The sequence below is a fragment of the Cinclus cinclus genome, chromosome 19 (genome assembly GCF_963662255.1).
Source record: "Cinclus cinclus chromosome 19, bCinCin1.1, whole genome shotgun sequence".
NCBI classification, from domain to species: Eukaryota; Metazoa; Chordata; class Aves; order Passeriformes; family Cinclidae; genus Cinclus; species Cinclus cinclus.
In genome coordinates, this window is record NC_085064.1 from 8887489 (window position 1) to 8903907 (window position 16419).

The 16419-nt window shown below is 58.0% G+C and overlaps 1 protein-coding gene across 1 annotated transcript in view; it reads left to right on the forward strand.

Annotated features, from left to right (window-relative positions):
• WHRN (whirlin) overlaps nt 1-15573 on the forward strand; it is a 47464-nt gene extending 31891 nt beyond the window's left edge. Inside the window, exons 4-12 of the mRNA XM_062505943.1 lie at nt 1430-1632; nt 1908-1944; nt 3603-3815; nt 4362-4568; nt 10271-10342; nt 10701-11283; nt 13855-14033; nt 14661-14783; nt 15391-15573. Coding sequence (XP_062361927.1) covers nt 1430-1632; nt 1908-1944; nt 3603-3815; nt 4362-4568; nt 10271-10342; nt 10701-11283; nt 13855-14033; nt 14661-14783; nt 15391-15573 — 1800 coding nt within the window. The remainder of the gene's footprint in view (nt 1-1429; nt 1633-1907; nt 1945-3602; nt 3816-4361; nt 4569-10270; nt 10343-10700; nt 11284-13854; nt 14034-14660; nt 14784-15390) is intronic.
• The last annotated feature ends 846 nt before the right edge of the window (nt 15574-16419 follow it).

Below are 16419 nucleotides of genomic sequence, written 5' to 3' on the forward strand. Positions count from 1 at the left end.
TGTGTTCCTTGTCTGAGCAGCCTGATGGATCAGAAAGACCTGGGAGATGATATTTGTGCACCTGAATGGGTATTTTCTCTTGGCACTTTAGGCATAATTCCCCTTCCCTGTTATTCTGGTAGGCAGCAATTTTCTGGCAGTGGATTTAAAGCTGACAGCTTGAAGGGAACCTGAGATATTTGTGGAGCCCCATGGTTGGGAACATGATCATTTGTGTCATTTGCCTTCCCCTGGGATCCCTCCCTTCACACTTTGGGATATTTCAGGTCACTTCCAACACAAACCATTGAACTTTATGGTGAAAAATGAGGCAAATCCACTCAGGGTCCCTGGATGGAGCTGAACGGGGAGCTGAGCTCTGCTGCATCTGGACTCAATGATCTATTCCAACCCAAATGATTCTATCTTGCTCCAGGCCCTTTTTCCCCTCAGCACCATTCCAAGCATTCTTCCAGCCTCCCTGAGCCTCCCTGTCCTTTGAGCAGAGGGAAGGGCAAACAGGAGCCCTTCTCTGGCTTCTCATTATTGCCAGCATTATTGTGTACAGCTCCATCCATCCCCCCCACATGATCTCTCTAAATTTAACAGGCCTAATCTCTTCCATCTGTCCTTTCACTGGCACCTTCATCTGCCACTGATCATTTTTGTTTCACTTCTCTGGAACTTTTCTCTCCCTGTGTCTCCTTGCTGGCCAGGCAGAGAAGAAAATCCATACTGTGCTTTGGTAGAGCTGAGCTGAGACCTATGGTTAAGCAAAGATAGGAAAGGGAAGTTTCTAAAATGTGATTTATCAGGAATAGGGTGTGAGGGGAGCAGCCCTGGATGCCTTGGGAGCACAGAGGAAGAGGAGCTGGGATGAAGGAAGGGTGAAACACCAGGTGGGTGCTGTGTCTCAAACAAAGCCAGGCTGCCAGGAAAGCTCCGGGTTCCCGCCAAGGCTTTGCTCACAAAATGAAATCTCTTTAGGAGCAGCTGGGGAGGAACAGGAGAGATGGAATGCAGCTGTCCCAGATGCTGCAGTTTGCAGGGTGCTGGAGGCTGTGGTCAGACCCTCCCTGCTGCATACAGAGTTCTAAGGTTTGGGGCTTCCACAGATGGCTCCTGGCCCCCCAGAGCAGCAGCGGGGGCTGGGGCTGGAGGCTCTGATGTTCTTTGGGGTTGGTCTGGTTGATGGAGGAGGCTGGGCAGATCAGTCTGACTTGGGATCCTGAACAGGCCCCTCCAGGCTTCACAGACTGCTCCTCCCTGGCTGCCAGCTTGAGGGACTGGTCTCCATCCAACAGCATTTTCCCTGGTCCCTCCAACTGCTGTGTTCCTCATTCGGAGCTGGGTTAGACCGGGCAGCACCTCCCTGCTGGGACAGGAAAGTGCTATTCCCAGCAGGAAAGCTCCAAGGACTTGCCAGGCTCAGTCCATCCTGATTCCACAGGTGGGAGACCAGATCCTGGAGGTGAACGGGAGGAGCTTCTTGAGCATCCCCCACGACGAGGCCGTGAAGCTGCTCAAGTCCTCGCGCCACCTCATCATGACAGTGAAGGACATCGGGCGCCTGCCCCACGCCCGCACCACCGTGGACGAGACCCGCTGGATCACCAGCTCCCAGCTCGGGGAGACCCTGCTCAGCTCAGCAGGGTACAGCCCCAGGGGGCTTTATGGGGGAGGGTCTGTCAGCTCAGAGCCCCTGGGAGGGTGGGGACCCCCAGCCTGTCCATGGAGATCCCAGTTCTGGGGTCTGGCTCCTGGATCAGGGAAGCATCTCTGGCCTGTAGGGTGAGCAGGTGTGGACAGTGGTGTGCTGTCCCTTCCCCTTCTCCCCTGGCAGAAGGTTTTGGCTCTCCAGAGAGGAGAGAAGGTGCCAGGTGCTGTGCCAGGTGCTCAGTGCTAACTGACCTTCTCCCTCCTCACAGGGCAGTGGGTGACCATGCCATGGATGTGGCAGCCAGGGTAAGACATTCCTGATGCCTTGTGAAAATATCACTGCTATTGTGTTTTATTTTCCATGAGAGGGAGGAACAGGGGCCTGTGCTCCTGGTTATAGCAGGGATACTGGTTTGGGATTTTAATGGACCGTGTTGGCAGCTGTGTTCTATGGAGTGACACAGTGGTGTCCCGTTTCCTGTGCCACTTCTAAGCACATCTGGTGCCCTCTGGCCTTAATGGGCAAGGGGCAGTGATAACCCATGGACAAGGACCATGGGGACCCCCTCCACCCTGCAGAGGTGACCATGATTCCTTCCTCATGGACCCTGACGGCTGCAGGGGTCTGTCCCAGCCCGAGGCAGAGCCAAGCCAGCTCTCTGCAGCTCACCAGGCACAGGGAACTCAACCCTGCAGCTCTGTGCCAGCCTCTTCTCCCCACAGCTCCTTGCAAAGTGCGTTGCTTTTAAATGGAAATTAAGCAGGGGGGTTTCACAGGTGGTTCTCACTGATAATAGCTTTGTACTCTTTGCTGGCAAAACATGTTCCCCAGCTTCAACTCCTCTCTGTCTCTGGGATAGTCAAGGTCTTGTCTGGCTCCATATCCCTGTGCCAGCTCTGCCTGCGAGGAAACACTAAGGACCTCCCCTCAGAGATCCCTCTCAAAGGGAAAAGGTCTTTCATCTGCAGCCAGGCTTGTCTCTCCCTGGGGCTCCTTTGGTTGCCAGTGGCTCTTTCTTCACTAGGGTCTGCTCAAGCTGGCAGTGGGTGCAAATGTGCCTTTTCCACTGGATGGGGAGATGGCCTGTCTCCTATAGCCCCAGTTCTGCCAGGGAGGAACAAAACCTGGGATTAAATCACTGCCTGGCTGGGGGACAGGATCTGCACTTGCTGAATAGGGGTGGGAAACTCAACTGGTGCTGCATGAACTCAGAGAATCAAAGTATCACAGAATACCCTGAGCTGGAAGGGACCCACAGGATCACCCAGTGCAGCCCCAGTCCAACCCCAGCCCCAACAATCCCCCCTGTCCATCCCTGGCAGCGCTGTCCAAACGCTCCTGGAGCTCTGGCAGCCTCGGGGCCGGGACCATTCCCTGGGGAGCCTGGGCAGTGCCCAGCACCCTCTGGCTCAGGGAAGAACCTTTCCCTCATCTCCAGCCTGAGCCTGCCCTGGCCCAGCTCCAGCCACACCCTGATCCATCACAGCCATGTCTTTGTGCCAGTAAGAGATAAAGGGTTGCTGCTCTGTTTTGTAGGGTGGCATGTCTAACACTGCTAAGGTCTGTCAGTGTATCACTGATTGCAGTGGATGTGGCATTGGTTTGTTCACTCAGCTCAGCTCCAGCCGCTCCCTGGGTCCTGTCCCTGTCACAGAGAGCAAAGCTCAGCTCCTCTGATCATGGCTCTGGAGTTAGCCAAACAAGTGGTGACACTGAAAGGCTGATGAATTCCTGGGGGTACCTTGTTCCTGTCATTCCCCAAATCCTCCTTCCTGTCTGATTCCCAGCTGTGCCCCAGGCAGTGTCTGGCACACAGGCAGAGAGGGCTGGTGGGCAGAGCCCAGGGCAGGGGCACTCCTTGGTCCAGCCTGTGCAGCCCAGCTGTCGCAGCAGAGCACTGCCCTCCTTCCCACTGCCAGCCCCTCGGAGTCCCAGCCCCAAGCCTGTCCCCTGTCCCCTGCAGCCCGTGTTCTACCGTGGGCTGGCGGGCTCACAGGTGACCCTGAGCACAATGGTGAACCAGACCCGGGTCATGCTGGAGGAGCAGGCACGGCACCTGCTCAACGAACAGGAGAGGGCCACCATGGGCTACTACCTGGACGAGTACAAGGAGGGCAACATCTCCGTGGATGCTCTGGTCATGGCCCTCTTCGAGCTGCTCAACACACACGCCAAGGTGAGGCCCTCACCAGGGCAGGGATGGCTTCTTGGGGCTGGTGGGCTGAGCAGAGTCACTGCCATGGTGTGGACATTGTCACAGTGTGTCACCTGTGGGACACTGTCACCTTGGTGCCTCCAAGGTGATCTGCTCAGAGAAGGAGGGAGGGTATGGGAGCCAAATCCACCTTATCGTGGAACCAGCACAGAATTTCACTCTGGTTTGGGTTGGAAGGGTCCTTAAAAGTCACCTCGTTCCACTCTCTGCCACGGCAGGGACACTTCCCACTGCCCCAGGCTGCTCCCAGCCCCAGTGTCCAACCTGGCCTTGGACACTGCCAGGGATCCAGGGGCAGCCACAGCTGCTCTGGGCACCCTGTGCCAGGGCCATTCTGGGGGATGCAGGCTGGTGTTCAGTGGCAGAGGAGCTTCTGCTAATGTTTAGGATGAAACCTCCTCCATCCAGTACATCCATCGCCACTGCTGGCCATGGTGGGAGGGAGGTCTCCAGCTTCCCAGGAATGTGATTGTGCTCCATGCTGTCTCTGGCTGTGTGCCTGGCCAGTTCTCGCTGCTCTCCGAGGTGCGGGGGGTGATCTCCCCTCAAGACCTGGACCGCTTCGACAGCCTGGTGCTGAAGAGGGAGATCGAGTCCATGAAGGCCCGGCAGCCCACGGGGCCCAGCACCGACTGCTACTCCATGATGTCCTGCAGCGACACCGTCTCGTCCTCCAGCAGCCACTTCACTGCCACCACCGTCAGCTCGGCCCGGGTAGGTCCCTCCTGCCTGGTCCTTTCAGCACCTCCTCCTGGCGATCCTGCGGCAAGCTGCTTTCCCTGGAGTGCCGTAAGGTCACTTCACCCCACAGGGAGCCCTGGATTCCCCCATGGATTCCACCAAAGCTGTTATTTTTCCGTGCAGTCCGGGTGAACTGTAGGTGATGCCGTGAGGTGCTGGGTATCTCTGTGCCCCTGACACTGAGGTGCTGCTGTCCCCTGTTTGAGGGCTGCATGTCCCTTCATCCCAGTGAGGGACAGAGCCTGCCTTGCATCCAGAAATCCACTGGAGCTGCATCCACACGGAAATCCCAGCAATGCCCCGCTGCCCTGCCGTGCCTGCTGCTGCTCCCCAGCTCTTAAACCACCTCCCTAAGCATGCTGGCTGCCTGCTCCCCATTCCAGTGGGAGCCACAGTGGCCAGGCAGCTGCATCCCGTTCCCAGCCCACTCTGCAGCACTCCCACGTCTCTGCCAGGCCCTGTCGCACGCACCGTCTAATTAAGTTACTGTAATCACCTCAGACTGTGCAGGCAAACAGCCCCCAAATTAATTTCCTCGCCATAAAATGCCTTTCATCATAAATGCATTAGTAACCTTGGAAATTAAACCCTTTATGGAAAGAAGGAAGAACAATGGGCTGAGTGAGGAAAGCAGCCCGTGGTGGTGGGATGGGGCTGTGGAGGGTCCACCCAGCACAGCCTGTGGGGGAGAGAGGAGGGGGCTTTCCTGGAGCTCTGCCTGCCTGTGGAGACCTCAGAGCATGTCAGAGCATCAGAGCTGTGCTTTTGTCCTGTCAAATCCAAAAGTGCCCCTGCTCAGGTCAGGAGGGATTTCAGTGCGATCCCTTCTGGATCTGCATAAACAAAGTGAGTTTTGCTCTGCTCTCCAAAGAGCTGCTGGGAACATTTTCCTGAGGGCTGGCACAGGTGTACCAGGATTGTGTGCTGAGCTCACACCCTGCTGCCATGCTGTGCCACGTGCTCCAGGTGTGCCTCCTGCTCCACAACACGTGCCGAACGTGGCTGCCTGGGCTGGTGTGTGAGCAGTGGCCCAGCCCCACCTGGCACGCGAGCCCAGAGGGACACCAGGGTGCTGCTGTGGCACGGAGAAGGAAGTGGGCCCCAGTGCTTTAAAAGCTTCCTTCAGGATCAGGTGTCCCCAGTGCCACTGCAGGGCATACCTGGCTGCGTGGCACCTCTCCCCATGGGGGCAAGGACACGCCCTGCTCCCAGCTCTGCCTGATGATGGCAGCGCTGCCTCTGGAGATGGCTGTGCCCACTCTTGCTGGAGCAGCTGCCAAGAGCACCAGCTCACGGTGAATGGGTGCTTGCATAGCAGGAGAGAGGTGTGGGGCAGGGCTCCCAAACTGTTCCCTCTGCCCTGAGCCCCTGCTGCTGTTCTGTCCCCAGCACCCCTCACAGGAGGGGCTCACTGCAGCCTTCCCAGCCAGCCCTGGATGCAGCTGGGTGTGGATTCTGCAGGGTGGGTTTGGGGGACAAGGGCAGCGCCGTGTCGGGATTTCTCAGCTCACTCGTTTGGTCTGCACCTTCCCTGATGTTATATTTTTGCTTTTGTGCTTGTTTTCCTCTGCTCTCCCCCTGGCACGTCCCAGGAGCGGCTCCTGTGGCTCATAGACCTGATGGAGGTAGGGGCTGCAGTGGCTGGGTCAGTGTGTGTGGGCAGGGGAGGGATGGGCTGCCCGGGGGTGCTGCAGCTCCTGCACGGGCACGGCCACCTCGTGTCACTCACCTCTGCTGTTGCTCTGTGTCTCTGCACAGAAGAGCTGTGTCCCCCAGCCCTTGGTGCTGCAGTGCGCACAAGGCTCAGCTTGAGCCACACCCAGCTGGTACCTGAGTGCCAGGGACACCTCGGGGATGGGGTTTTGGAGGGACCAGCAGAGCTGGAGCCTGGCAGACCCCACACTGCCCTCCCTGCTGCTGTGCTGTGTGGGCACCCTGGCTAAACACCAGTAGAAAGTCACAGGACACAGAATGGTTTGTGTTGAAGGGGCCTTTAAAGCCCATCTAATTCAACTGCCCTGCAGTGGGCAGGGGCATCTTCAACTAGACCAAGGTGCTCAGAGCCCTGTCCAACCTGGCCTTGGATGTTTCCAGGGTTCCAGGGGCAGCCACAGCTTCTCTGGGCACCCTGTGCCAGGGCCTGACCACCCTTGTTATGAAACTCCTTCTGTCTGATCCAAACTGACCCTCTTTTAGTTTAAAGCCATTCCCCTTTGTTTTACCACGACAAGCCCTGTTAAAAAAATCTGTCCTCATCTTTCATACAGCCCTCTCCAGTAGTGAAATGTCACAACAAGGTCTCTGCAGAGCCTCCTGTTATCCAGGCTGAGCAGCCCCAGCTGTCTCTGCAGGCTGCTCACATCCAGCACACATCCTTAGCATGGGGGAGAATTTTCCTCATGGGCCTTGGGTGTGCAGAACTCCCTGCTGCAGTTCTGGGGGTCAGTGCACTTGGACAGTGTGTGAAAATTCCTCACCCAGGCTGTGAAGGGGCATGGATGTAGGAGAGCCCCAGGAACCCCTGGACATCCCAGGGCTCCTGGCTGGGAGCAGGCTGAAGGAAGCTGCAGGCTCCAGGCTGTGGAGCTCATTCCCTGCTGGGGGAATTCCTGGGAGGAATTCACAGGGTGAGAGCAAAGGGTGGGGCTGAAAGCTGGGAGAGAGGAGCTGCAGCTGTGAACCCCACCAAGCTGCATCCCCGTGGGAATGGCTCTTAGCCAACACAGGATGCTGTAGCATTCCCAGATGGAGTTATCCCAGGCATCCCAGACTGTGGGACACAGATCTTTTTGGCTTTGTGACCAAACACTGTGACACCAGACCTGTCCCAAGGCTTGGTGAGGGAGCTGCCACCAAAGACAAGCAGGGTGAGGCTGGGCAGGCCGTGCCATGGGATAAGTGATTCCATGAAGGAATGCGTGAAGGATGCTTGGGGATGAGACAGTGCTGTGTTTGATGGTGCCAGCTGCAGGTGCCCAGCTACTGTCTGAGTGTCACCAGCACCTCCTGGAAATCCTGGGACTCCAGATGAGTCCTGCAGGGCAAAGATCAGCTGCAGACTGCAATAATCAGGTGCAGCATGTCTGACCAGAGCAGTGGGAATTCCTGATTTTTCTGGCAGTCCCTTTGTCCCTACCTCCTGCCCAGCCCTCAGTGTTGGGATGAAGGAATTGATATCCCTGTGGGTTTTATTTTTCCTCTCCTCCACTTCCTAGCAAAGCTGCTGCTATCCAGAGGTGCCTTCTCCTCCCAGGGCTCTTTCCAGAGGTGCTGGCTTGCTCCCAGTCCCTGGGATATCCCACGTGGAGGATTTCCACATGCTGGGAATGATCCTCTCAGGGGATGAGGATAAGGCCAGAGTGAAACCACTGTGTGGTGCATGCTTAGAGCCCCTCAGCTCTGGAGCAGAGGTTTGTGGCTCCTCCATCCCTGTGGCTGCGTTCCAGAGTGGGAGATGGAAGGGAGGAGAGGAGGGAAGCTGGGCTTATTCCCAGGCTGGTGCAGTTGTTCAAAATTGAAACCCTGCAGGACTCAGGCTGAGCAGCTCAGCAAAGCTCTCATTAGCAGTAACTGGAAATTAGGGGACTGATTTGGAGCTGAGAGGTTAATTAAAGGTTGGGCTGTGTTCCCTGGGGAGGTGGCAGTTTTCTCCACCCTTTAATATGCAAATGAAAACTGTCTTTCTGTCTGAAAGATTCTCTGCAGCTCCATCACTCCTGCTGGGGACTCTTTTTAGGATAAGGACAAATATTTCCCAGCTGCTCCGAGGAGGGGCTGGAAGGGCCTCACCTGGCCCTGGTTTTTATGAGGAACTGGAAAATAGATGGGGTAGAGGAGCAGGAGGGAGCATCCTTCTCAATAGAGACTCATTTTTCAGGGCAGTGGCTTCTGTGAGTCTTTCAAGGGAAATCCAGGAAGGCACAGCCTTGAAATAGCCAATTCCTGAATACAAACGTGCTCTAAAAGTCGTTGTGTTTTATGGCCCAGAGCAATCAGTGTTTAATTGCTTTTGCACCCAAAGAACCAAAGCTAGGGAAAGGCAAATCTGCTCAGACCCTGCAGCAGCCAGAGGTGCCCTGAGGAGGAGGAGCAGCATCAGTGTCCCTGGCTGGGGGGACAGAGCTGGCAGTGGCACTGGGGGGCACAGGGACAGCTGCTGTGCCCACCCAGAGGAGCCACAGCTCAGCACAGACTGGTCCTTGCTGCAAGGCCAGGGCTGGGACGTGGCCTGTGTTGGGTACAGGGTTGGGGGAAATAGCCCTGGCAGGTTTTAGGGGGCATCAGGCAGATTATTCCCATTTTAGTAGCTACACGACTGTGCCAGTTTGGCTGCTGCCAGTCATATTCCCCAGAGGAGCTGTGGCAGCATCCCTGGAAGTGTCCAAGGCCAGGTTGGATGGGGCTTGGATCCTCCTGGGATAGTGGGACGTGTCCCTTCCCATGGCAGAGAGTTGGAATGAGATATCTTCAAAGTCCAACCCAAATCTTCTGTGATTCTCTTTTAAAAGCCATCTACCCTCATGGTGGAAAAAATGAGGATGAGCTTTCCCAAGGCCTTTACCTGTCACTCCCTGAACAAGCTGTTTCTTTGTATTCTCATTCTCCAGGGCTCCTTCAGAAGCCACAGGGATAAAAGCACTTTGCATGGATGTTTTTGCTGCTTCTCTAATGGTCTTTAATTGTCTCCCGTGTCTATTTTGGGACACGAACATCTCCCAGGCACAGCAGCAGCCTCCAGCAGCTGGGGGAGATGCAGATTCACCAGCGTTTCAGCTAATCAGCTGTTTGCCCTGCAATAAATAACAGGCACTTAAACATAAACTGTGCCCTGCCCCATCCAAAGAGCCCTGCGGGCATGACAGGAGCCAGAGTTCAGCTTTCCTGAGCAGCAGCAGCCCCTTCCAGAGCAGCAGATACCGAGGGAGGGGAGGCTGAGGCTGGGCTTGCCCTGGCAGGGGCACCAGGGGAGCTGGGGATGGTCCCCCCTGGCAGAGGATTCCCTCAGCAGGGCCAGGCACAGCTCCCCAGGGCAGAGCTGCACCCCCAGCTCTGCTGTGCCCCCCACTCTGCCACCCCTGCCTTGGCCAGCTTTGCTCTGCTTGGCTGCATCCGTGGGTCCATCCTGGGCTCATCCCTACTGACACGTTCCCACAGGAAATCCCTTCTGGATTTCTGGAGCTGTGATATCCTCCAAATGATGGTGTGGCATTTCCTGGTGATGTTTTTGGACTCATAAAGCAGTGGCAGTGGCTTCTCCTTCCATCTGAGACCATTGCTCTGGGTTGCAGGGGAGGAGAGTTTTAAATTTCTTTTGTTCTTCCTCTGGGGAAAAAAAAAATAAAAAAAATCAGGTACTGAACCTGCAGCCCTCAGGGTTGGTTCCTTCCTCCTTACAAATTCAGCAGGAGCAGCTGGTTTGGACCTAGAGGAGCTCACCCACATGTATCAGGTCCACAGCATGCTCTGAGCACATTCTTTACCTCGGGAGAGCCTGTATCCCAACAAAGCTGGGGGTCTCCAGGGCACCCCCAAGGAGGCAGAATGCTTTGGGTAAGGCTGGCCCTGCATGGGGAGGGGTTTGGAGCATCCCCCTGCCCTGTCCCCATCACGCTGGCACTGTGCTGGTTGCTCCTGCTGCTGTGCCATGCTTGTCTCTTCCTTCTGTGCCCCTTCAGAACACGTCAGAACTGGAGGGAGCTGGGGACTGCCACCAGAGCAGCATCAACACCCTGCCAGATGTGTCCCTGGTAAGGCCCTGCACGGGGCTGGGTGGGAGCAGGAGGCAAACTGGGGGTGCTGGGTTGTGGCTCAGCTTCAGCAGCTCTGCCATATCAACCCCCAGGGGAGACACTGAACCCAGTTAATCAGATGAGCTCAGGAGAAGGGTTCTGGCTGGCTGGATAGGAGCAGCCGTGTGCCAACCACAGCAAAGGTTGGGCGGGTTGTTCTGCAGCTGTGCTCAGTTGTGAGTCACATTCCCATTGTCAGGTCGGGAAGGTGTTCCTGTAACAACCAGCTCCTTCAGCCAGGGTCAGTGTGAGGAATGAAGATGCACTGACACTGAGCCTGGGCATGGTGTCCTACCGGCTGTGCTTGCTTTGGCAGGATGATCTCTCCTCCTTCCCAGAGGAACCACCCAACTTCAAGCCTCCTCCTCCTCCATCAGCCCCCCAGGCCCTGGACCCCTCCTCTGCCCAGCACGGGCTCCCAGGGAAGGACAAGCCCAAGCGTCCCTCCTCCGAGTCCTCCCAGTCCGGCCTTTTCTTCGTGGCTCCCCGAAACCCCTCTCCCCCTGCCAACGCCCCCGAGAAGGACACGGTCAGCGTCACCTCCGCGGCCTCCACGTCCACCGAGGATTCTGCCCCCAGCGCCATCTACGCCACCATCTCCCCGTCCCTGCACAGCTCCCGCAGGCCGCCCGACGCCCAGCTCTCCCTGCTCAGCCAGCACCCCATCGGGCCCTTCCCCAGGGTCCAGTCCCCAACCAGGCTGAAGAGCCCATCCCCAGAGGGGCTCCAGAACCCCCCGTCCCCGACCCCTCCTCCCCCACCCCCGCACCCCGCGCCCCCTCCCCCGGACAAGGGCAGCCCCCAGGCCGTGGCCAACCAACATTTCATCATGGTGGAGGTGCACCAGCCCAACAGCGAGCCCGACGTCAACGAAGTGAGGCCCCTGCCCCAGGCCAGAGGTGGGTGTCACCTTAGCAGCTGGAAAAAACCATCCCTGGGGTGTTCGGAAAGAGATAAATGGGACAGGACACAGATCACAAAGATTCGGCTCTCCTGATGGATCTCGTGATCCAAAGGTTACATCTCTCCTATGGAGACTGAGGGAGCTGGGGGTGTTCACCTGGAGAGACTCAGGGAGAGCTCAGAGCCCCTGCCAGGACCTAAAGGAGCTCCAGGGGACAAGGGATGGAGGGACAGGACGCAGAGGGCAGGGCTGGATGGGGTGTTGGGCAGGAATTGTTCCCTGGCAGGGTGGGCAGGCCCTGGCACAGGGTGCCCAGAGCAGCTGGGGCTGTCCCTGGATCCCTGGCAGTGCCCAAGGCCAGGCTGGACAGGGCTCACTCCAGTGGAAGGTGCTTCCATGGCAGGCAGTGGGATGAGATGAGCTTTAAGACCCTTCCAACCCAGGCCATTCTGTGGTCTCGGGGACCAGAAATAATTCTGGTATTTTCCTATTAACTCTGTATTTTGGCAGGGGGAGGGAATTGTAATTGTCCCCACACTTAGCTCGAGAGTCACATTTATTCCAGGAAAAAGAAGTGGAGGCGAGGGAGCAGTGTGCAGGGTCCCAGTGGGTCCCAGAGATTGAGAGGGAAGAGGAGCCCCAGGGGAGTCCTGGGATCCCTCGGAGGTGAAGAGAAAAGGGGGATTAAGAGGGGGTCTCTCGCAGATGGAGAAGGAAACGAGATCAAGGGGAATCCCGGGGATCCAGGGCAGTCACGGAGGTCCAGGGAAATCCAGGGGCTCCAGGAGTATCCCAGAGGTTCAGGGGTATCCCGGGTGTCCAGGGAAATCCCGGGTGTCCAGGGAAATCCCGGGGGTCCAGGGTTATCCCGGGTGTCCAGGGAAATCCCGGGGGTCCAGGGTTATCCCGGGGGTTCAGGGAAATCCCAGGGGTCCAGGGAAATCCCGGGGATCCAGGGTTATCCCGGGTGTCCAGGGTTATCCCGGGGGTCCAGGGTTATCCCGGGTGTCCAGGGGTATCCCGGGGGTCCAGGGTTATCCCGGGGGTCCAGGGTTATCCCGGGTGTCCAGGGAAATCCCGGGGGTCCAGGGTTATCCCGGGTGTTCAGGGGTATCCCGGGTGTCCAGGGGTATCCCGGGGGTCCAGGGTTATCCTGGTGATCTAGGGTTATCCCGGGTGTTCAGGGTTATCCCGGGTGTCCAGGGGTATCCCGGGGGTCCAGGGGTATCCCGGTGGTCCAGGGTTATCCCGGGTGTCCAGGGGTATCCCGGGGGTCCAGGGTTATCCCGGGTGTCCAGGGTTATCCCGGGTGTCCAGGGGTATCCCGGGTGTTCAGGGTTATCCCGGGGGTCCAGGGTTATCCCGGGTGTCCAGGGGTATCCCGGGTGTCCAGGGTTATCCCGGGTGTCCAGGGGTAGCCCGGGTGTTCAGGGTTATCCCGGGTGTTCAGGGTTATCCCGGGTGTTCAGGGTTATCCCGGTGATCCAGGGTTATCCCGGGTGTCCAGGGGTATCCCGGTTGTTCAGGGTTATCCCGGGGGTCCAGGGTTATCCCGGGGGTCCAGGGGTATCCCGGGTGTTCAGGGTTATCCCGGGGGTCCAGGGTTATCCCGGGTGTCCAGGGGTATCCCGGGTGTCCAGGGTTATCCCGGGTGTCCAGGGGTATCCCGGGGGTCCCGGAGCATCCCCGGCCCCCGCGCTGCGGGACCGACGCGAGTGGCAATGTCGCCCTCGTGTGGCGCGGTGCCGTCACTGCAGGCGGCGCGTTCCCGCAGGTTAATGCGGGTCAGGGGCAGCGCCTCTTCAGCGCCTTCAGCTTCTTCCAGCCTCCAGCTGCGCTTGTTCTTCATCCTCAAAGGGCAGAAAGCTCCTACATGGCAGCACCTCTTCACCTGGCTTCATCCCTGTCTCCTCCCAGACCCTCTTGTGGAGCATGGGTGCATAAACTGGCTTCTGGCAGGATCCCTGAATTCATCACTTTCTCCCTCCAACCCAGTTTGGGATCTGGGTTGGATTCCAGACCAGAGTTTGAGGCCACTTGTCTCTTGATGCTGCCTGTGCACATCTCCGCTGTTCTGACAGGAGGGTGCAGGGAGGTTGGGGTCAATCTCTTCTCCCAGAAAACAGGGACAGGACAAGAGGAAATGGCCTCAAGCTGTGTCAGGGGAGCTTCAGGTTGGATATTGGGAAAATGTCTTCACTGAAAGAGTGATCTGGCATTGGGAGAGGCTGCCCAGGGCAGTGGTGGAGATCCCGTGAAAGAATTTCAGGGAATCCCTGAAAGAATTTAAAAGCCGTGTGATGTGGCACTCGGGGACATGGTTTCCAAGCGGCCTTGTCAGCGCTGGTCTTGTGCTTGGACTCGGCGATCTGAGAGGGCTTTTCCCATCTAAGCAATTGCACGGTTCTGAAGGGCTCTGCTTGGGAGCCTTGCTCTGCAGCCCCGGTGTGAATCCCAGGGAAGCTGCCCAGCCCTGGAGCGGAGCTGCCCTCGCCGCGTGGCCCGTGGGCACCCGGCCAGCCCGGCCCTGGCACTGCCCGCCCGCCAACGCCGCGTCTCTCCCCAGCCTCCACGCTCTCCCAGCTGTCGGACAGCGGGCAGACCCTCAGCGAGGACAGCGGGGTGGACATCGGGGAGGTCGAGACGAGCGGCAAGGACAAGAGCCGGCAGCCAGGTCCTGGGAAAAGCCAGAGCCTCAAGGAGGCCACGAGGAGCGAGGGGGCGGCAGAAGGGGCCTCCAAGCCGGTGAGGGGGGCTGGGGTGCTGCTCTGTGTGGGAGGGGGCACCCGGGGCTGTGCCCCCCTGCCTTGGCCAGCCCGTTCCACTCCCTGTGCCCACAGGCAGCAGCCACGTGCCCGTGCTTAGCTGGGATAGTTATCCTCTCTGCTGAGGTCTTGGGGGGGCTGAGCTGTGGGGAAAGGGGTCAGGAGTGACTGAGAGGGGTACTGTAGGGCTGATTGACTCCGTCCTGGGTAAATCACATCCCTCCCAGCTCCAGCAAGCAGCTACTGGGGCACGGGAGAATTCCTGGCTCTAAAAGGACATCCACAAGCCACGTGAGTGAAGTCACCTGTTGCCCAAAAGGGAAGGTGGAAGTGGGTATCAGACATAAATTAGGGAGTTCTGATGGTGGTGAGGCTGAGGGACACAGGCAGACTGGCAGAGAGCTGCTCTGCTCCTTCCCAAACCCTCCCAAACATGCCCAGAGTTGGGATTTTAGATGTCAGGAGTTGCAAAGCTACTGCAGGCTGTGTCAGTCCGTCTGCGGTGGCAGCCAGAGTGTCTCTGCCTGCCGTGGAGCCCTGGCTGAGGGATCACAGCTGGCACACGGTGTCCAGGCCCCTTTGGCAGTGCTGCCATCTGTCCCCACAGCCAGGGCTCCTGGAGCCCACGTCACGCCTGATCCGGGTGTCCAAGAGCGCTCCCACCTTGGGCATCGCCATCGAGGGCGGCGCGAACACGCGGCAGCCGCTGCCCCGCATCGTCACCATCCAGGTAGGGCGGGCTGGGACGGGACAGCTCCGTGCACTGCACATCCCTCTCCTCCGTGGCCAAAGCCCTTGAGCCCTGGGGATTTTGGGCATTTGTCCCTGCACCTCCCCATCCCTGTTCTGCCGTGCTGTGAGGACAGCATCTGTATCCTGTGGATGATCCCATCCCAGAATACCCCTCCTGGGAGCCAGCTATTTGCTCCAGACATCTCTGAGGGAATCAGGGCAGTCCTGAAAGCTTGGCTTCTGTCTGCAGATGTCTGGAAGCTGCCAGACAGAGGATTGAGGAGGGGGAATGGTGGATGGGAGCCAGGGAACGGAGCCCTCTGGAGCTGTCTCCCTGTTCGCTGTTTATTTGGGGCAAAATTCAAGTTATTTACAGAAAAAAAAAAAAAAAGCAGACCTGACTCTGCCTTGGTTATTCTTGGCCATCCCAGCTGGCATCACGCTCCAGGAGCAAGCAAGGGAGAAGCAAAATTCATCCCCTCTCCCCAAAAAGTGAAATATTTCACATCCATCATGTCAGATATGAAATATTTCCCGGATTTGTTCCCCCTGGTTGATGAAGGGAGTGGTGGGAACATGAGCTGACCCCTCTCTTTCTCCTGCAGCGGGGGGGCTCAGCACACAACTGCGGGAAGCTGAAGGTGGGACACGTCATTTTGGAGGTGAACGGCACAGGACTGCGAGGAAAAGAGCACCGGGAAGCTGCCAGGATCATCGCTGAGGCCTTTAAGCTGAAGGAAAAGGACTACATCGATTTCTTGGTCACAGAATTCAACGTGGCCCTTTAGGAGCGGGGTTTGGCGGATGGGGAGCACCTGGATGGGGATGAAGGATAGCGCCAAGGTGTGACAGCAGCGTTCCCCTCGCCGGCCGCGCCGCCCCGCACGCGCAGACACCCCCAGCTTGTCCCCAAATGTCCCCACGCAGACTCGCTGCCTGCGTCGTAGGGCAGGCTGAGAACGGGCACATCCCTTGAAGTCTCCATCCCTGTTCTCTCTGGAGTAGGGAACATCCTCTCCCCTCGGCCAGCCTGGAAGCGGGGCAGGAGGACAGTACAGTCTGGGTGTCCCCGCTGTCATTTGAGTGCCACACACACAGCAAGTGGGCCCCTGGAGGGAGTTTTGGGGGGCTGCTGCTCCCTTGGGTGGTCCCCAAGGTGCCCAGGGAGGTGGCACCAGCCACAGGTGGGGATGCAGAGAGAGCAACTGGAGGCCTTGTAAATCGCTGGCAGTGTCGTATTTATATATACAGAGCTTGTGCTTTTAATTTTTCAATAAATCTATCAGGGTAGAAAAAAGGCTGAGCTTGGGAGGTGCTTCGGGGCTGGGAGGAGGGGCTAGAAAGGGGCAGAGGTGCCAGGATATTTTTCCTAATATCCTGGGAGATTCCCAGGGCTGGCAGGGCAGGTGGGAGTGCAGTGGTGGTGGTTGGTGGACTGGGAGGGGATGGTCTGTGTCAGTCCCATCCTATCCAATCCCAATCCCATCCCATCCCAATCCCGTCCCATCCCATCCCATCCCATCCCATCCCATCCCATCCCATCCCATCCCATCCCATCCCATCCCATCCCATCCCAATCCCAATCCCATCCTATGGGATCCCGGCAATGCGCAGCGCTCCGCCAGGGGGTGCCC